An 18,000-nucleotide genomic window follows, 5' to 3' on the forward strand; every position below is an offset into this window, starting at 1 on the left:
GGCATGGTACATTGGTGACACCATGCAGACGCTACAACAACGGATGAATGGACACTGCTCGACAATCACCAGGCAGGAGTGTTCCCTTCCTGTCGGGGAACACTTCAGCAGTCAAGGGCATTCAGCCTCTGATCTTCAGGTAAGCGTTCTCCAAGGCGGCCTTCAAGACACACGACAATGCAGAATTACTGAGCAGAAACTGATAGCCAAGTTCCACATGAGGACAGCCTCAACCGGGATCTTGAGTTCATGTCACACTATCTGTAATCCCCACAACATGCCTGGGCTTGCAAAATCTCATTAACCGTCCTGGCTGGAGACAATTCACACCTCTTTAACCTGTGCTTAACCCTCTCTCCACTCGCATTGTCTGCACCTGTAAAGACTTGATTACCTGTTAAGATTCATGTTCCAACCATTATCTTGTAATTGAGTTTGTGTCTATATATGCCCTGTTTGTGAAACAAATCCTGCATTCACCTGATGAAGGAGCAGCACTCCGAAAGCTGTGCTACCAAATAAACCTGTTGGACTTTAACCTGGTGTTGTGAGACTATTTACTGTGCCTACCCCAGTCAAATGCCGGCAACTCCACATCCTGAGTCATCAAGGCATGTTAAGCAGCTGATGTTCAAAACACTTAAATACTGAACTTTTCTAATCAGTTCTATTCACTTGTTGATGTTAAATATTATTATATTTGGTTAATCTGAAGAGTTAGAAAGGTAAAACTATAGTTCACAATTATTACTTATTAAAAAAGAATGTATATTCTCAATTTTCCCATTAATCCTCAGTTATAACTTTACAATAACTAATTCTCACATTTTTTTAAAAGTTCAGAACTCTGATGAGAATAAGACCGTAGATTGTGACATGCACATTGCCCTTTCAAAAATAATTTCAAAAACAGTGGTTGATTTTGATGCAGAGTCAAAACTGTGAACCAGTGTTTTTGAAGACCCATTCTGATACATTCTTCTCAAGGTCAGGTCAATGGTTGGTCCCTGTTTTCATGATAAATTTGGTCCTGGGCATTTTCTTGAGGACAAAATTCTTCCTCCATTCTCGCATCAACATTTCACCAACACCGAATTCCCTTGCTACAGCAGTTATTTGATGAGTTAGAAAATGTTACGACTTTTAGCTTAAACACAGCTTCTTACTTCACTTTTTTTTGCAGGAGAACCCATTTTGGTTCGTCAGTTGCCATATGCAGTCTGCTGTGTGGGTGTGTCTTAAACTCCCACACATTTTCTTGGTCCTTATTGTTGCTTAATCCCAGGCACTGATTTATGAGGCAACTATAACCCAACCTGTATTTCTGAGCTGAAAATTGAGGCTGACTCTTAATACGAATAAGCCCTAAACACTCATTCATTAGTTGAAAAATTGGGTGGAAGGAGGGGGGTTGTGGTTATCAATTTATTTGCCAAGTATAAGCCCAAACATGTATTTTGGAGCTGAAAAAATGTGTCATCTTATTCATCAATTTGACTGATCCACTGCAGTCTATATTAAGTAGGAGAAACATTTTGGGAGGATTATGTTCTTTTACAGTTTATCGGTGGAAAGGTATCTAGCACATTTTCACCAGTGTTGATAAGCAAAGTCTGCTCAATATTATTTACTAAATCCCTCAGCATTGCAACACAGAGTAAGGTATCCTGACCGTAATCATTAAACAATCATTTCAATTTTCTCCTGGGTGGGCAATTGGCATCAATTACAACACTGCCATATTAAGCAGACCAGTTATTTTGGGCAAGTCAAGTTGCTGCCCAGTCAGTCATTAAGTCTTTGCTTCTCTGACTACCTTCCTATCTGTCTGTACATTTTATTCATTGGATGTGGGTATCCACTGAGTGGCTTGATAGGCTATTTCTGAGCCAGCCACATTGCTGTGGATTTGGATGGCTGACTCCCTTCCCTATGGAGGGTGCAGCATACCACCACAATGACAGATCCTTGCAGGAAGGTATTACATGACACCACTCACCGGTCCAGTCACCAGAGCCCTCTGAGCCTCCAATGCCACATCAGTGTTGAATTTGATGTGCTATCCAGCCTTAGTGGAGAGGGCATCTGTCACCATTGTTCTCCATGTCACGAATGCATCACTGGACCTCAGCCTTCAGTTGATATCATACTGCTGTATTTTGCTGGGTACGTGGGTGACTTTGCAGGCAATGAAGGCTACTTACTTCCAATCATGGAGGTTGTGGATGGATCATGGTGCTATTGGCGTTCCCCATGTCCACTCTCTCATCAATTCCCCAGTATGTCCCTCACCCTCTTGTCCCACTCTTGTCCCTTCCCTTGACATACTCCCCTATGCTCCTCCCTTCTCGACATGTTCCTTCTACTCCCAAAATGTCGATCACATTTCTGTCGATCTTCGCCAACATCTTACTAGCTGTCCTCCCTTTCCACTGACATGTCTCTACTCTCCTCTCTTCCCCAAACATCTGGCTGAAGGCATAAGTTTTTGCAACTTTAACCTTATGACAAAATTTACATTACTTTAATTGTTACCATGAAGTACAGTGCAGACCTTCTGCTTTGCACTTAAAACAATTAGGAATATACTCCCTTTGGACAGCGAAATACCATTGTGATGTAGTGTATGGCAGAGAAGCGTATGATGTATCATATATATTTCATAAAATCACCAGTAGTTTAATACTTCTGCATTATTTTCCAAGCAGCACTTTGATGTGCAAATCACTCATTAATAATGCATTTACAGGACTTAGTCTGAAATTGAAGCTCTCCCCAAGCTATCTTGTTCTAGCAGTGTGCAAACAGACTGGTGTGTGGTCATTGAGAACTTAATCCATTACATCACTAGACTGCCAAACTCAAAGTGAAAATTGCAAAAATGCTACAAACTTATTCAGAGTGAAATAGAGCAGTTTGTAAATTTACAAATAGTGGTTTACAAATAGTGTTTGACAGAAGAGTGGCAGGCGGGAAGATGTCTGATGAGCAGTTTCCTGGTGGTGTAATTGATAACGAAGAAGGATTTTCTTGTGGACAAGTGTCAGGTTCCCAATAAACTACAGGTGCTCTCGTGCTGACTGGATGAATTAAGCTTCAGTATCTGTGGGCAGTTGTCTCAATAATATGGAAAATCTGCTGAAGCTCTATTAATAGAGATTGGGACAGATATGAAATGTTAAAGTAGATAAACTGCAGTATAATAGATATGGTTATGAGTTTATCAATGCAAAACACTTATTTATATCCATTATATTTGATCCTGTTTGGACATGTCTAGTCCACTGCTATGTGCACTAATAAAAAATCATAAAGTAGTATGCTGCTTTAGCTAATTTTTAACGTTTTTTTGTAGATAATTTAAGTAGTTAGAGAGAATGAATGGTGAAATGGGAACAAGTGGGAAACTTAAATAGATTATTCACGCAAATATATGCTCTGAATGGAGAGGTGTTTTTGATAGAATGGAAATTTATTGGTTGCAGTGAAGAAGGCTGACGAGAAGCTGATGTTCGGAAAGATTTCCACATATGCTAGCTGGAAAATGATGTGCTACTTTGGGTCTGGCACTGCTGCTGTAAATATTTTAGCACAAAAAAAATCCTCAAATCAAGACCCAGGAGCTAACTTAGTTTTATTTTTCAGAGACACTTGAGTCTTCAGCTGCATTTTTTAATAAACAGAATGTTGATAGGGGAAGACGCGTTATCATTTTATTCACGAAACCTTGTTATTCACCTTCTTGTATCTAGTGACAATGTTACTTTACAGTTTTTCATAAAATATACATTATATTCATGTTCATTTTTTCAAACAAACTTGGTTAAATGAATTTTTAAAAATGGCCTAATTTTGAAACAGCTTTCCTGATCAAAGATGACAGAGATTTACGACTATCTGAATTATGGCATCTGTTAGCATTCAATATAATTCCCTGCACTACGCATGACTATATTCAAAAATATTCCATTGGCTCGGAGATTGTGATTGATAATGCATGTCAAACTCGACTTCTAAAGAGCACCTGTGTGTGTGTGTCCTGCTTCCCAAACCAGCAACTTGGACAGTCTCTCTCTCTCTCTTTAGCCCTGGGAATTGGAATAAGATTGGAAATTTTTTTTTAAAATCCTGCATTTATAAAGTATCTTCCGTGACCACATAATGTCTCAAAATGCTTTACAGCTAATAAAGTACTTTAAATATAGTCACTTTTGTAATGAAGGATATGCAACTTCCAATTTGCTATTTATAGAAGCTTGCTGTATACACTGTGATAATAACCAGATAACCTGGTTTTGAGTTGTAGATTCAGAGATAAATATTGGCCAGGACGCTGACTGCTCACCTTCAGAATAATGCTAATGGGATCTTTACTGTCCACCCGAGGGAACAAACAGGGCCTCAGTTTAATGTCTTATTAGAAAACAATTAGTTGAAGTTTCCTCAACCCATCATAATAAAAAATGGAAACAAGAAAGGATATTTGTATTCTCCCACAGATATTTAAGAAAAGGTTTTAACCTAACATTTGTGTAAATTGAAGAATTGTCTGCTTTAGTACTAATAAACATCAATGCAAATATTCTGCTTCTTTAAGCTTCAGGATGTTTTTAAATTTTTAAATCAAATCTGTTTCCCAGCTATTAATAAATGGCTATAAGTTTTGATGTTTAGGTGAATGGTTCCATGACTGTACAATGAACGATAGGGCGACACCAACTATATCATTATGGCTCAGGTACAGAATTTGTGCACTTTTCTGTAATTTCAAAGAGATAGTAGTAAATGTTTGTCCTCCAAGCAACATCATATGCTGTCTCACCCAAGTTGTTTTTTAGATCTGAATTGATGTAGCGATTCATTAACAACAATTCAATGGTTTCCTTTGTGCCTTTACTTCCTGAAGCAAGATGCAATGCTGTCTGCAAACCATTGGTCTGGGCATTGATGTCTGCTTCATGCTGCAAAAGAAATGAAGCTATTTCTGCATTGTTCCATTTACAAGCACTGTGCAAAGGTGTCCAACCATCTATAGTACGAGCATGCACATCTGCTCCATGAGCTATCAGCTCACGAACAACCTCCATATGATCACTGTAGGCAGCCCTATGAAGCGGTGTGTAGTTGTCATCGTCTTTAACATTAACCAGATTTGGATTTTCAGAGAGAAGTCTGCTTACTATTGAAACCTACAAGAAAACAAAATCATTTTAATATTTGCTGTTGCACTTGGGCGATGGCTTATTTCTTGCCTATTCTTTCCACTTGCATATCATGGAAAATAGGAACATTCACAGCTATTGACAAGTTAAGTTTATTTATCAGTCACAACTAGGCTTACATTCACACTGCAATAAAGTTACTGTGAAAATCCCCTAGTCGCCATACTCCGGCATCTGTTTGGGTACACTGAGGGAGAATTTAGCATGGCCAATTCACCTAACCTGCCCATCTTTGGACTGTGGGAGGAAACCGGAGCACCCAGAGGAAATCCACGCAGACATGGGGAGAAAGTGCAAACTCCACACAGTGACCCAAGCCAGGAATTGAGCCCGGTCCTTGGCGCTGTGAGGCAACAGTGCTGTGTTCAATGAGCAACAGTAAGGGCAACAGCACTGTGCCGCCCTTAGTCTTTTAAACTTGCTTCTTGAAATTGTTTACGATTTACATAGATGATTTGGAGTTAGGGACCAAGTGTAATGTGTCAAAATTCGCAGATGACACGAAGATGAGTGGCAGAGCGAAGTGTGCAGAGGATGCTGAAAGTCTGCAAAGGGATATAGATAGTCTAAGTGAGTGGGCAAGGGTCTGGCAGATGGAATACAATGTTGGTAAATGTGAGGTCATCTATTTTGGTAGCAATAACAGCAAAATGGACTATTATTTAAATGGTAAACAATTGCAGCACGCTGCTGTGCAGAGGGACCTGGGTGTCCTTGTGCAAGAATCACAAGGAATTGGTTTGCAGGTTTAGCAGGTAATTAAGGCGGCAAATGGAATTTTGTCCTTTATTACTAGAGGGATGGAGTTTAAAAACAGCGAGGTTATGTTGCAACTGTATAAAGTGCTGGTGAGGCCACACCTGGAGTACTATGTATAGTTTTGGTCTCCTTACTTGAGAAGGGATATACTGGCACTGGAGGGGGTGCAGAGGAGATTCACTCGGTGGATTCTGGAGTTGAGAGGATTGGCTTATGAGGAGAGACTGAGTAGACTGGGGCTATACTCATTGGAATTCAGAAGAATGAGGGGAGATCTTATAGAAACATATATGATTACGAAGGGAATATTTAAGATAGAAGCAGGGAAGTTGTTTCCACTGGCAGGTGAAACTAGAACTAGGGGGCATGGTCTCAAAATAAGGGGAAGCAGATTTAGGACTGAGTTGAGGAGGAACTTCTTCACACAAAGGGTTGTGAATGGTGGAATTCCTTGCCCAGTGAAGCAGCTGAGGCTATCGCATTGAATGTTTTTAAGACAAGGATAGATACATTTTTGAACAGTAAAGGAATTAAGGCTTATGGTGAGTTGGCGGGTAAGTGGAGCTCAGTCCACAAAAAGATCAGCCATGATCTTATCGAATGGCAGAGTAGGCTCGAGGGGCCAGATGGCCTACTCCTGCTCCTAGTTCTTATAGAAACACTTTATAAGTTATCATTACTAAAATCCCTTGTTGCAATCAAAAACAAATGCGTGAAAGCAACAAGATACAGTAGAAAAATAAATCGAGAGTTATGCCTTCAATACTTTTCAGATTTCAGAGTGAGTTGTCTATGACGATGTGCCCCAAGAATTTGCATGAAGATCTCATGTTCTATTTGTATAAATTATATGGATATAACACTAAGAGGAACAATTTTGAAATTTGTTGCATGTCCATAGATGCTCACAGCACAGTGATGCCTTCTGAGACAAGGTATTTGTCTGAAGTTTCAGTAGGAATTTTACCAGAGTTGCTACTGATCCTCCACAAAAGTTACAGTGGGAAATTGGGAGAACGCCATATAAATTCTTCCGCAGTGAATGTTGGAAGGGCAATTCCCTGTGGCTAAACCTGATCCTTAATAACACCATATACAGTTTCCTGGAAAGGGTTACTAGATAACAAAAAAACTGGGAACCCAAGTATATGTTGGCCCACCCTCTTGACCTAAATTCTTGAACTTTTCTGGTGTCCCAGTTGGAGCTTATGTCCCAGATTTTTTTGTCCAAGTAACAATGAGGCTAATGTTGCTCACTGTTGTTTAAGCATAAATGGCATAGTCCTTTCAGATGAGGGGCAGGTGCTAATAACTACAACTTGCTGTCCGCACTGCACTCTTCTGCTGTTATGTTTCAAAAAGTTTCTAAGTGATTTCAATCAATTGCCCTTGCACTAAAATTAAGAGTCTCATTTTGTCAGGTTGTGAAGTATTTTTGAAATTTAAAGAATATCAAATGTTAAACTTTTTAAAAAATCCTTTACTTCTTTCTTTTTTCTCATTTAATTCAATCTTTCTTTCTATTTATATGTTTAAATATGGAATTTGCCCCCCCCCTGTAGTCATCCTTGTTCATCATTGTTAAGGAGATACCTCGTTGGTTATCCTATTCACTCAGATGCCCCCCTTTACCTCACAGCCACTTTGAGCTCTCTCATTTTCAGAAACTTAGTGGGCAAATTCTTTTTGAGTTGAAGGGTAAAGGGGCAAATCAACTAATGGTAGACACAGTTAGATGCCCTGCTGCAGCAATGTCTGGCCTTAAGTAAATCAGCCTTGATTAGTTAGAACCTAGAACATTCCTACTCTGTACACTGTAACTGACCATTATTCTACATGGTGTATTTACCCAGAGACCGATTAAGGACCTGTAAAACTGCTTAAAGATTTTGTTTTGGAATTAAAATGTCATTTTAAGTACCATAAAATAGTAGCAGTGCTGTTCAATGAGAAAAATAAAACCCATCTTGTAGATGGTTTCACAGGGCAGTAATGGTGCCGTGGTGGCCATAGGGAGTAAATGTTTAAGGTGGTGGATGGGGTGCTGATCCAAGTGGGCTACTTTGTTCCGAATGATGTTGAGCTTCTTGAGCGTTATTGGAACTGCACTCATCCAGAAAAGTGGAGTGTATTCCATCACATCCTAGCCTTGTGGATGATGTAAAAGTTTAGAGGAGCAGGCAGTGTACCACTCACCACAGAATATCTAGTCAAGAAGAAAAGAAAAGTTTACAAGAGGTTCAGGGAGCTAGGTAATGTTAGAGATCTAGAAGGGTATACAGCTAATAGGAAGGATCTTAAGAAGGAAATTAGGAGAGCCAGAAGGCCTTGGCAGGCAGGATTAAGGAAAACCCCAAGGCATTCTACAAGTATGTGAAGAGCAAGAGGATAAGACGCGAAAGAATAGGACCTATCAAGTGTGACGGTGGGAAAGTTTGTATGGAACCTGAAGAAATAGCAGAGGTACTTGATGAATACTTTACTTCAGTATTCACTATGGAAAAGGATCTTGGTGGTTGTAGAGCAGACTTGCAGCGGACTGAAAAGCTTGAGCATGTAGATATTAAGAAAGAGGATGTGTTGGAGCTTTTGAAAAGCATCAAGTTAGATAAGTCGCTGGAACTGGATGAGATGTACCCCAGGCTACTGTGGGAGGCGAGGGAGGAGATTGCTGAGCCTCTGGCGATGATCTTTGCATCATCAGTGGAGACGGGAGAGGTTCCGGAGGATTGGAGGATTGCAGATGTTGTTCCTTTATTCAAGAAAGGGAGTAGAGATAGCCCTGGAAATTATAGCCAGTGAGTCTAACCTCAGTGGTTGGTAAGTTGATGGAGAAGATCCTGAGAGGCAGGATTTATGAACATTTGGAGAGGTATAATATGATTAAGAATAGTCAGCATGGCTTTGTCAAAGGCAGATCATGCTTTATGAGCCTGGTTGAATTTTTTGAGGATGTGACTAAATACATTGATGAAGGAAGAGCAGTAGATGTAGTATATATGGACTTCAGCAAGGCATTTGATAAGGTGCCCCATGCAAGGCTTATTGAGAAAGTGAGGGGGCATGGGATCCAAGGGGACATTGCTTTGTGGATCCAGAACAAGCTTGCCCACAGAAGGCAAAGAGTGGTTATAGATGTGTCATATTCTGAATGGAGGTCGGTCACCAGTGGAGTGCCCCAGGGATCTGTTCTGGGACCCTTACTCTTTGTGATTTTTATAAATGACCTGGATGAGGAAGTGGAGGGATGGGTTGGTAAGTTTGCTGATGACACAAAGATTGGAGGTGTTGTGGATAGTGTGGAGGGATGTCAGAAGTTGCAGCGAGACATTGATAGGATGCAAGACTGCGGAGAAGTGGCAGATGGAGTTTAACCCAGATAAGTGTGAGGTGGTTCACTTTGGCAGGTCAAATAGGACGACGGAATATAATATTAATGGTAGGACTCTTGGCAGAGTGGAAGATCAGAAGGATGTTGGGGTCTGAGTTCATAGGACGCTCAAAGCTGCTGTGCAGGTTGAGGCTGTGGTTAAGAAGGCGTATGGTGTACTGGCCTTCATCAATCGAGGAATTGAGTTTAGGACTCGTGAGATAATGTTGCAGCTATATAGGACCCTGGTCAGACCCCACTTGGAGTACTGTGCTCAGTTCTGGTCGCCTTATTACAGGAAGGATGTGGAAGCCGTAGAAAGGATGCAGAGGAGATTTACAAGGATGTTGCCTGGGTTGGGGGGGCATGCCTTATGAGGATAGGTTGAGTGAGCTCGGCCTTTTCTCCTTGGAGAGACGAAGGATGAGGGGTGACCTGATAGAGGTGTATAAGATGTTGAGAGGTATCGATCGAGTGGACAGTCAGAGGCTTTTTCCTAGGGCTGAAATGGTTGCCACAAGAGGACACAGGTTTAAGGTGTTGGGGAGTAGGTACAGAGGAGATGTCAGGGGTAAGTTTTTCACTCAGAGGGTGGTGGGTGCGTGGAATGGGCTGCCAGCAACGGTGGTGGAGGCGGATTTGATAGGGTCTTTTAAGAGACTTTTACATTAGTACATGGAACTTAGTAAGATAGAGGGTTATAGGTAAACCTAGTAATCACTAAGGTAGGGACATGTTCGGCACAACTTTGTGGGCTGAAGGGCCTGTATTGTGCTGCAGTTTTTCTATGTTTCTAATATTTAACCTTTTAGCTGTTCTTGCAGCCTCAGTATTTAATATGTTTAGTCCTGTTAAATATCTGGTTAATAGCACTCCCAGGACGTTGATGGTGGCAGATTCACTGATGACAATGTCGTGGAATGTCAAGGGAAGATTGTGTGCTCAAGTCATATGGAATTGACTGCACATTAACTCCTGTGATGTTGGGGATTCAGGAGGAGGCAGAATTAAATCATCCACTGAACACTTCAGGTCGAAAATAGTGTATTTTGTAATTCCATGCTGGGGGCTGGAAATGGGACAAATGCAGCTGTTCCCTAAGCAGACACGCTATATCCAGTAGTTAGAGGTGTAAAGGCTCTCACTTAGGCTCTGGAAGTCTGGCCATTTATACATCAGTCAGAATGAAGCCTGCAGCTACAGCTAACTATTTAAAGTGCCCACCCATCTTGGACCTTCCTGTCGCAATTAAAGCCAGGAGTGGGCGGGTTGGAAATCTGAGAAGACTTTAACCGCCAATAGACCAAAACCCAACTGCTTTTGTGGTAAAAAAAAATCTCCCGTAGTCATATATCGGACCTACCTGGTTTTTCTCAGATGCCCAGAGTAATAGACTTGCCGGGTCATTTTCCAACTCCAACTCTTTCTTTTTAAAATCAGAATCACTTTCAATCTCTTCGTCTTCCTCATCTGACTCTCCTGGCCACATGCTATGTGTTCCCATGGGTATCAGATGCCCATGTGTCTCTAACAAATCCAGTTGATTGTAGTCTGGAAAACTTTCCATCCCCTCAGTGTTGAATTCCAGATTCTTGTTTTCTCCAGGTGTTTGATTTTCTCCTGAAGGCTTTGCAACAAATAGCTCTTTTGCTTTGGCATTATTTTTCTCTTGTCCATTCATCATCTTCTCTGAAATACAGCATCATTATCCTAATTAAATGATGGTCAATTAGCTTGACAATATTATTAGCTTAAAAGATGATTTCTCATTAACAAATCCATCAGAGAGTGTGCAGGGTAGAAATTCACCCCATTCTCTTCTCCTGAAGATGTGCGGGTTAGGTTGATTGGCCATGTTAAAATTGCCCCTTAGTGTCCTGAGATGTGTAGGTTAGAGGGATTAGCGGGTAAAATATGTAGGGGTGGGTGGGATTGTGGTCGGTGCAGACTCGATGGGCCGAATGGCCTCTTCCTGCACTGTAGGGTTTCTATGATTTCTATGAACCCTGTTCCAGGATCAGTAAAGATCGTTCAACTTGGTTACATTCAGCAATATGACCAAGATCTATTATGCATTAAAATCCACAGTTAATACAATCTCCAAAACCATTTCCTTATAACTATTTGTGAACTGTCTCATGCCATTTCTTTACTTTTAAAAGGATATTCATAAATGCAAACTGTTATTATTGGCAAATAAAAAACAACATATATGTTGGTGTCAATCCGACACTAATTCAGAAGTGGAGATTTTAGGTTAGAGGCAATGAAGACAAACACTAATTAGAATTAAAGCATTAAAAATGACAGATCAGACTCAAAATTCAGCTGCAAGAGGTTAGAGGGGAACAATGCACAAGGTACAGAAATATTTAGAATTATATAAAAACAAGAGCAGTGTAATTAGTCAATAAAGAACAGAAATAATCAAAAATAAGTGGGACAGTATAATTTGGAAGGATGGCTGGTGATTGAAATGGTTTGCTTTTTAAATAACCGTGAGGTTATTTGTATGACTGCTACAGAAACATCAGGGAATGGGAAGATATCCAAAAGCTCCTGCTTTGGTCCATTAGCTTCGTAAAAAATACACCTGCTCTCTGCATTCCATTCAAATGAATTGAAAGGGAGGAAGTTGCTATACTAGTACCTAGATACGAATTAATGCTGCCACATGAAGTTAAGTATTATCCTCTTCAGTTGAAGTACCCTTTTAATGATGTGATGATTGTTAAATCACTACCAATCAACTTCTTTGGCACTGAAAATTATTATAAGTATGGAGTCTTTTCCATTCTGGGCTTTGTTGAGGATTTTTAAAATAATGGAAGATTTTTAAAAGCTTCCTTTCTGTTTCTCTCTCCCTCTCATATTAATCCAATATTTCTCTCTTTCTTTCTGTACCTGATTTGATGTTGAATTCACCCATTTCTAATTTACACTTCAGTCTTATTATTTTCACAATCCTTCACCTGTTACCGTCACTATTATCAGTGTGCACTGAAGCATTGTTATTTAAAATTTTTAAAAAACATAAACATGCAAGAGTCCAACAAAAGCAATGGACAGAATCACAGAATTGTTACAGAAGGCAGCCATTCGCCCCATCTTGGCTGCCCAGCTCTCCAAATGAGCATTATGACAATGCCATTCTTCTGCCTTGTCCCCTTAATCCTGCACATTGCTTCTATTTAAAAAATCATCTAATGCCCTCTTCAATACCTCAATTGAATCAGGTAGTGCATTCCAGACCCAAAGCACTAGCTGTGAGAATAAATTTTTCTCACATTGCATTTGCTTCTTTTGCAAAATCACTTTAAATCTGTTCTAGATCTTTTTACAAGCAGGAAGTTTTTCCCACTGTCAGATTCACTTCTACAGCAAATTATGGCCCAAGGTGTTTAATGCCTGTAAATCAGGAAAGGATAATTTTCCTTTTGCTGTAATTCTGTACTGTGTGGGATTAATGCATAGAACATAAAATGATAAGTAAAAATGGGTTAGTGAATTATTTGAAAACAGGAAATATGTTGCACTTCCCACCTGAGCTACAAGAGAAAGGAGTACAACCAAAGGAGGAGAAGCAGAGAAAAATCTACACCAATTCTCCAAGGAAAGCTGAACTAGACAGAAAAAGGGAGGATGGGTATACTGTTCACAATTATACTGTGTGAACAGTTCAGTCTGCTGGTACTAAAAACATGAACGGGGATGTCAGTGATAGGATAGAAGGCAGTTTTATTGCAGTAGTGGAAGTAATTAGTCTTGGCAATAGGTTGAACATGGAGTCTATCACAATTGAAAGTGACAACATGGCTTGTGCAGTAGCAAGCATCTGTACAGGGCAATGGAATCAAGATGAAGGAAAAAGCTTTGGCAGGAGCTAAATAAGATGGCAGCAATCTATCAAATGCTCAATCAAAGGAGGCTCTAGTTCATCCAAAAATCATTTAAACAATTTTACATGGTAGAAATGGCTGTAGATTCGAGATGTCGATGGAAAATTTGAGTTGATTGTTCAAAAACACATATTTAATCTGATGTTTGAATGTTTTAATACAATTTAAAAAGCCATTCTATCTCAATATTCTTTTATTTTACCATTTTCAGTGTGCAAAAAGCAGAAATTTTAATCTTCATCATAGAAATCATAGAAACCCTACAGTGCAGAAGGAGGCCATTCGGCCCATCGAGTCTGCACCGACCACAATCCCACCCAGGCCCTACCCCCACATATTTTACCCGCTAATCCCTCTAACCTACACATCGCAGGACTCTAAGGGACAATTTTTTAACCTGGCCAATCAACCTAACCCACACATCTTTGGACTGTGGGAGGAAACCGGAGCACCCGGAGGAAACCCACGCAGACACGAGGAGAATGTGCAAACTCCACACAGACAGTGACTTGTCTTTATATATGAACAACTGACAATTTGGCAAACATTGAACAGGGATTGAAAGCATCAAGTTTTTGGGAATGGGATAAGCACAACATTTGTAGCAAAAAGGTAAAGGCTGAAAAGATTACAAATTTATTTATTACTATCACAAGTAGGTTTACATTAACACTAATGAAGTTACTATGAAAATCCCCTAGTCGCCACACTCCGGCGCCTGTTCGGGTACCCTGAGGGAGAATTTAGCACGGCCAATGCACCTAACCAGCAGGTCTTTTGGACTCTGGGAGGAAACCGGAGCACCCGGAGGAAACCCACACAGACATGGGGAGAACGTACAGACTCCACACAAACAGTGACCCAAGACGGGAGTGGAACTGCTGGCGCTATGAGACAGCAGTGCTAACCACTGTGCCACCAAGTTGAGTAAAGTCTTAAAACCATGGCTTCAACTAAATGACATACAAACTATGTAATCACACCTGTGTTTTACAAGGCGAAAGTTGTATTATAGTATAAGAATAAAACCACATCCCCTTTAAGACAAAGTGTTATTAATCCAGAGCTACACAGTGACATGGTGGGTCTAGTGGGCTGGAGCTGGTTGCGCCAGGACTCACGTAGCTCTTTCGGTTCTCAGAGATAATCAGAACCTAGAAGCCAAGCTGTATTATTTGTATGTCATTTAAGCTAAAAAAACGCAAAAAATACTCAAACAATGCAATAAAACTTGTTTTATAACAAGGACTTGTGCATAAATCATGAATGGAGCTGTCATTGGACTTTTGTTGCGATGATAACCAGTAAGAAATCTGCTAATAGTTCATATGACAACCAATACTGTTTATAAAGCAACATGTAGATGAGGAAGAAAAGGATGGGAACCTTGAGATGTCCGTGCTAAATGAGAACCCTTTAGTGAAAGATTTGCTCCCTTTGTCAGGATTAACTGAAGTGGTTCTGGAGAGGGAATAAAGGAGCAGAGATGGAGGTGGCGATTGGACTGGGTAAGCATGTCAAATCCCAAAGAAAAGTCAAGTAATAACCACAATCAAAGATTTGGTTTGGTAATGTTGACCAGGCTAATCACAATATTGAGGATAGAGCATAAGCCACAGAGATTTCAGATACTATGGTCAAGTGAGTCTGGAGTTGGGTATGTTTCAAAGGGAAACGTAGGTTAGACATGAGTAACAGTGGACATAGCATCAGAGGTAAGGAGGAAGTGACTGAGGTAGTATGGAGTTGAAACAAGGTGGCTGATTGTTGAGAACAGGATTTGGTTGTTAGAGAGGTAAGCAGGGTATTACTTGCGCAGATTTGCCAGAGAATAATTAGGTCAACTGCTTGCTAGGCAACATCAAATCCTCATGTTTCATAGCATCTCTACAGTGCAGAAGGATGCCTTTTGGCCCATTGAGTCTGCACCGACTCTCTGACAACAGTATCTTAGATGTGGAGATGCCAGCATTGGACTGGGGTAAGCACAGTAAGAAGTCTCACAACACCAGGTTAAAGTCCAACAGGTTTATTTGGTAGCACAAGCCACAAGCTTTCGGAGCACTGCCCCTTCATCAGGTGAGTGGGATTCTGTTCACAAACAGGGCATATATAGATACAAAGTTTGTATCTAATTTACCATGGCCAATCCACCGAACCTGCACATCTTTGATTTGATGGAGAAGAGGTAGGAACTAAGCAAATAAAACAGGGATTGAAATATGATCAGGGATTTATTTTAATCAAAAATTGAGAACTTCTGCCCAATTGCCTCAGCTTCTGGTCAACAGACTCCAAGCTCTCTCCCATCTAACTCATGCTATTTTGCAACTTTTCTTCCCTCTCAAGTTCACCTCTTGCGCAAGCACCGACTCATTGGATTCCTTCCCATCTTACTCTTAACCACTCAATTGGCCTGAGGGCTTGCTATTATTGTAAATGGCCCTCTTTGTTTGAGCACTGTCTTATTATTTTTTTCAAAACCACAATCATTGCCTCATCCAAAAAAAAATTATACCCTTGACTTGGCTGTTCTCAGCAATTACCACACCTCTAATTCCTCTTCCGAGTTCCCTTTATAATGCTAATTATGAATTCAGGACTGCCATAGATACCTTCTCACAGTCAGTGATGTCAGTCACTCAGTGGTCTGAGTATCTTACTTTTGTGGATGTGATGATGCATACTGCCCCATATCTACTTATGCAATAGCATAACCTAAGGAGGTAACAATTGCCTTCCCCTATCACATGGACCAGTTACACATGTCTTTAGCAAGTGTATTTCTTCCATCTCTTTGAAAGCAAGAATTGCTGAGGCAAGACATTAATATGGATTGTTAAACTGCTTCCCTTCCCATCAGCGTGACATAAAAGCAATTGATTCACTTTTTCCATCAATGCAACTTCTCTTTCAATATTGGTATAAAACATTAGTTCACTATCCTCTTCCTTATGATGTGTTTCCTTTCCTTATATTCTATCCTTTTGTATGATGTTATCACTTTCAGCACTTGGTAGTCTTAAACAAAACCTTCAGTGTTGATGCATTGCCCATTTGGAGATAGATGTAACAATCTCAGAAATGCAGGCAGATTGGTGACTTTGCAGTAAGCAACTTTACAAACACAATAGAGACAGTCGATTCATCTTTCCCTCACCTGTCCCTATTCTAGATTTAGGCATTATAAACCTAGCTGGATTTAACAGTTTCCAACTTCAATCTTTGCATCGGATACAACAGTAGAAATATCTTGTATTCATGTATCACAATTTTAATGTGGAAAAATATATCAATGTGCTGAACAGTGGAGAAATGTAATTTCAAATCTCTGTGGAAGGGTTAGGCGACAACCAAAAAGTTGTTGAATATACTGGTTTTAAAAGATTTTCAAAGCGCTAATTTTAAGATTCCTATACCCACTAAATTGTCCCTTCACACTTCCCATGGCTATGGCAGAATTTCCTCCAATTGATCAAAGTTTTTGGCTATTGTAAAAATTGGTACATCACAACAAGCATTTTACCCAGAACAAAACTGTTCTACAAACTCCACTGCTTTCTTTAAAATCCCTCCATAAAATCCAATCATCCATACCATCACAATCTGGTTCCTGTTCTCCAAAGGGATCACATTTTATCCTTATTGATGTCTCTCTCCAACTTCTGCAACTTGCTTCAAACATACATCCCCATATGTACATTCTGCCCTCCTTGCAGCTTATTTCTTCCCTCCACCTCCATCATTAGTAGCAGGATCTCCAGTCACTTCAGCCTTATTCTCTAAAACTCCCATTGCCTTATTCCACTGCACGTTTAAATGTTAAAACCGGTGTCTTTAACCATCCTAATCCCTTAAGCGTGTGTGGCTGCCTCCACCAGAGGCTTTCATTGCTCTCCCTTGTGTAGATTGTTGAGGCCATGATTCAAGTCAGATGCTAGGAACGATCAAGATAAAATAGCAACCAATCCTCTAATGAAGGAACAAATGGTCTGTTTATTGATCCAGTAAACACTAACATAAGGTGCACAATTCCATCTGTTTCTAAAGGTCTTGGATTGGGTGTCACTTTGGATCACTCCCATTTTGAGTAGGACAAAGAGCATGACAGCGGTACAGTAGCATAGGGATTAGGGTGATGGACTGATAACTCCACCATGGTATGTTGAAACGATTTTTTTAAATTTGGAAATAAGCAGCTGGTTATCAATGGACACGAAATTGTCATAACTTTGTAAAAACGTCAACTGATTCCCTAAAATCTTGTAAGGAAGGAAACCTGCCGTCCTTGTCCAATCTGGACTATATGCACACACGAGTGTGGATAACCCCTGTCAAAGAGCCATCCAGACTGGAAATGTGGTTCTGTTCTCTCTCCACAGATTCTGTCACATCTGTTGAGATTTTCCAGCGTTTTCTGTTTTTGTTTCAGATTCCAGCATCTGCAGCGTTTTGCTTTTATTTATTTGACCTTTAACTGCAGTGGGCCCAGTAAAGCACTCGAGGGATGTGGAATAATTGCGGCCATAATAACAGCTAAAAATCCGTGGGTAAACAAACAGACTGAAATCCTCCCTCCACCCAGTACTCACACTTCCTGTCTCCGTCGCTCAACAACTGCTTCCGGGCTAAATCGAACGGTCAAACTCCCTCTCCGGATGACGCCAAGCTGAAGTCAGGGGTGAAAGGTCAGTCCGTGGGGAGGGGAGGGACGGGCGGCTCCGAAATCTGGCGGCGATTGGTTAGCTCG

The 18,000-nt window shown here is 40.5% G+C and overlaps 1 protein-coding gene across 1 annotated transcript; it reads right to left on the reverse strand.

The window, feature by feature from the left end:
- Nucleotides 1–1,413: 1,413 nt before the first annotated feature.
- Nucleotides 1,414–17,900, reverse strand: ankrd49 (ankyrin repeat domain 49). The gene is made up of 3 exons (XM_078221794.1): nt 17,843–17,900; nt 10,715–11,040; nt 1,414–5,189 (listed from the first exon to the last, which is right to left on the reverse strand). Exons 2-3 carry the CDS (start codon nt 11,033–11,035, stop codon nt 4,728–4,730), a joined length of 783 nt encoding a protein of 260 aa, XP_078077920.1. The 5' UTR covers nt 11,036–11,040; nt 17,843–17,900; the 3' UTR covers nt 1,414–4,727.
- Nucleotides 17,901–18,000: the final 100 nt, after the last annotated feature.

The sequence above is a fragment of the Mustelus asterias genome, chromosome 10 (genome assembly GCF_964213995.1).
Source record: "Mustelus asterias chromosome 10, sMusAst1.hap1.1, whole genome shotgun sequence".
Taxonomy (NCBI): Eukaryota; Metazoa; Chordata; class Chondrichthyes; order Carcharhiniformes; family Triakidae; genus Mustelus; species Mustelus asterias.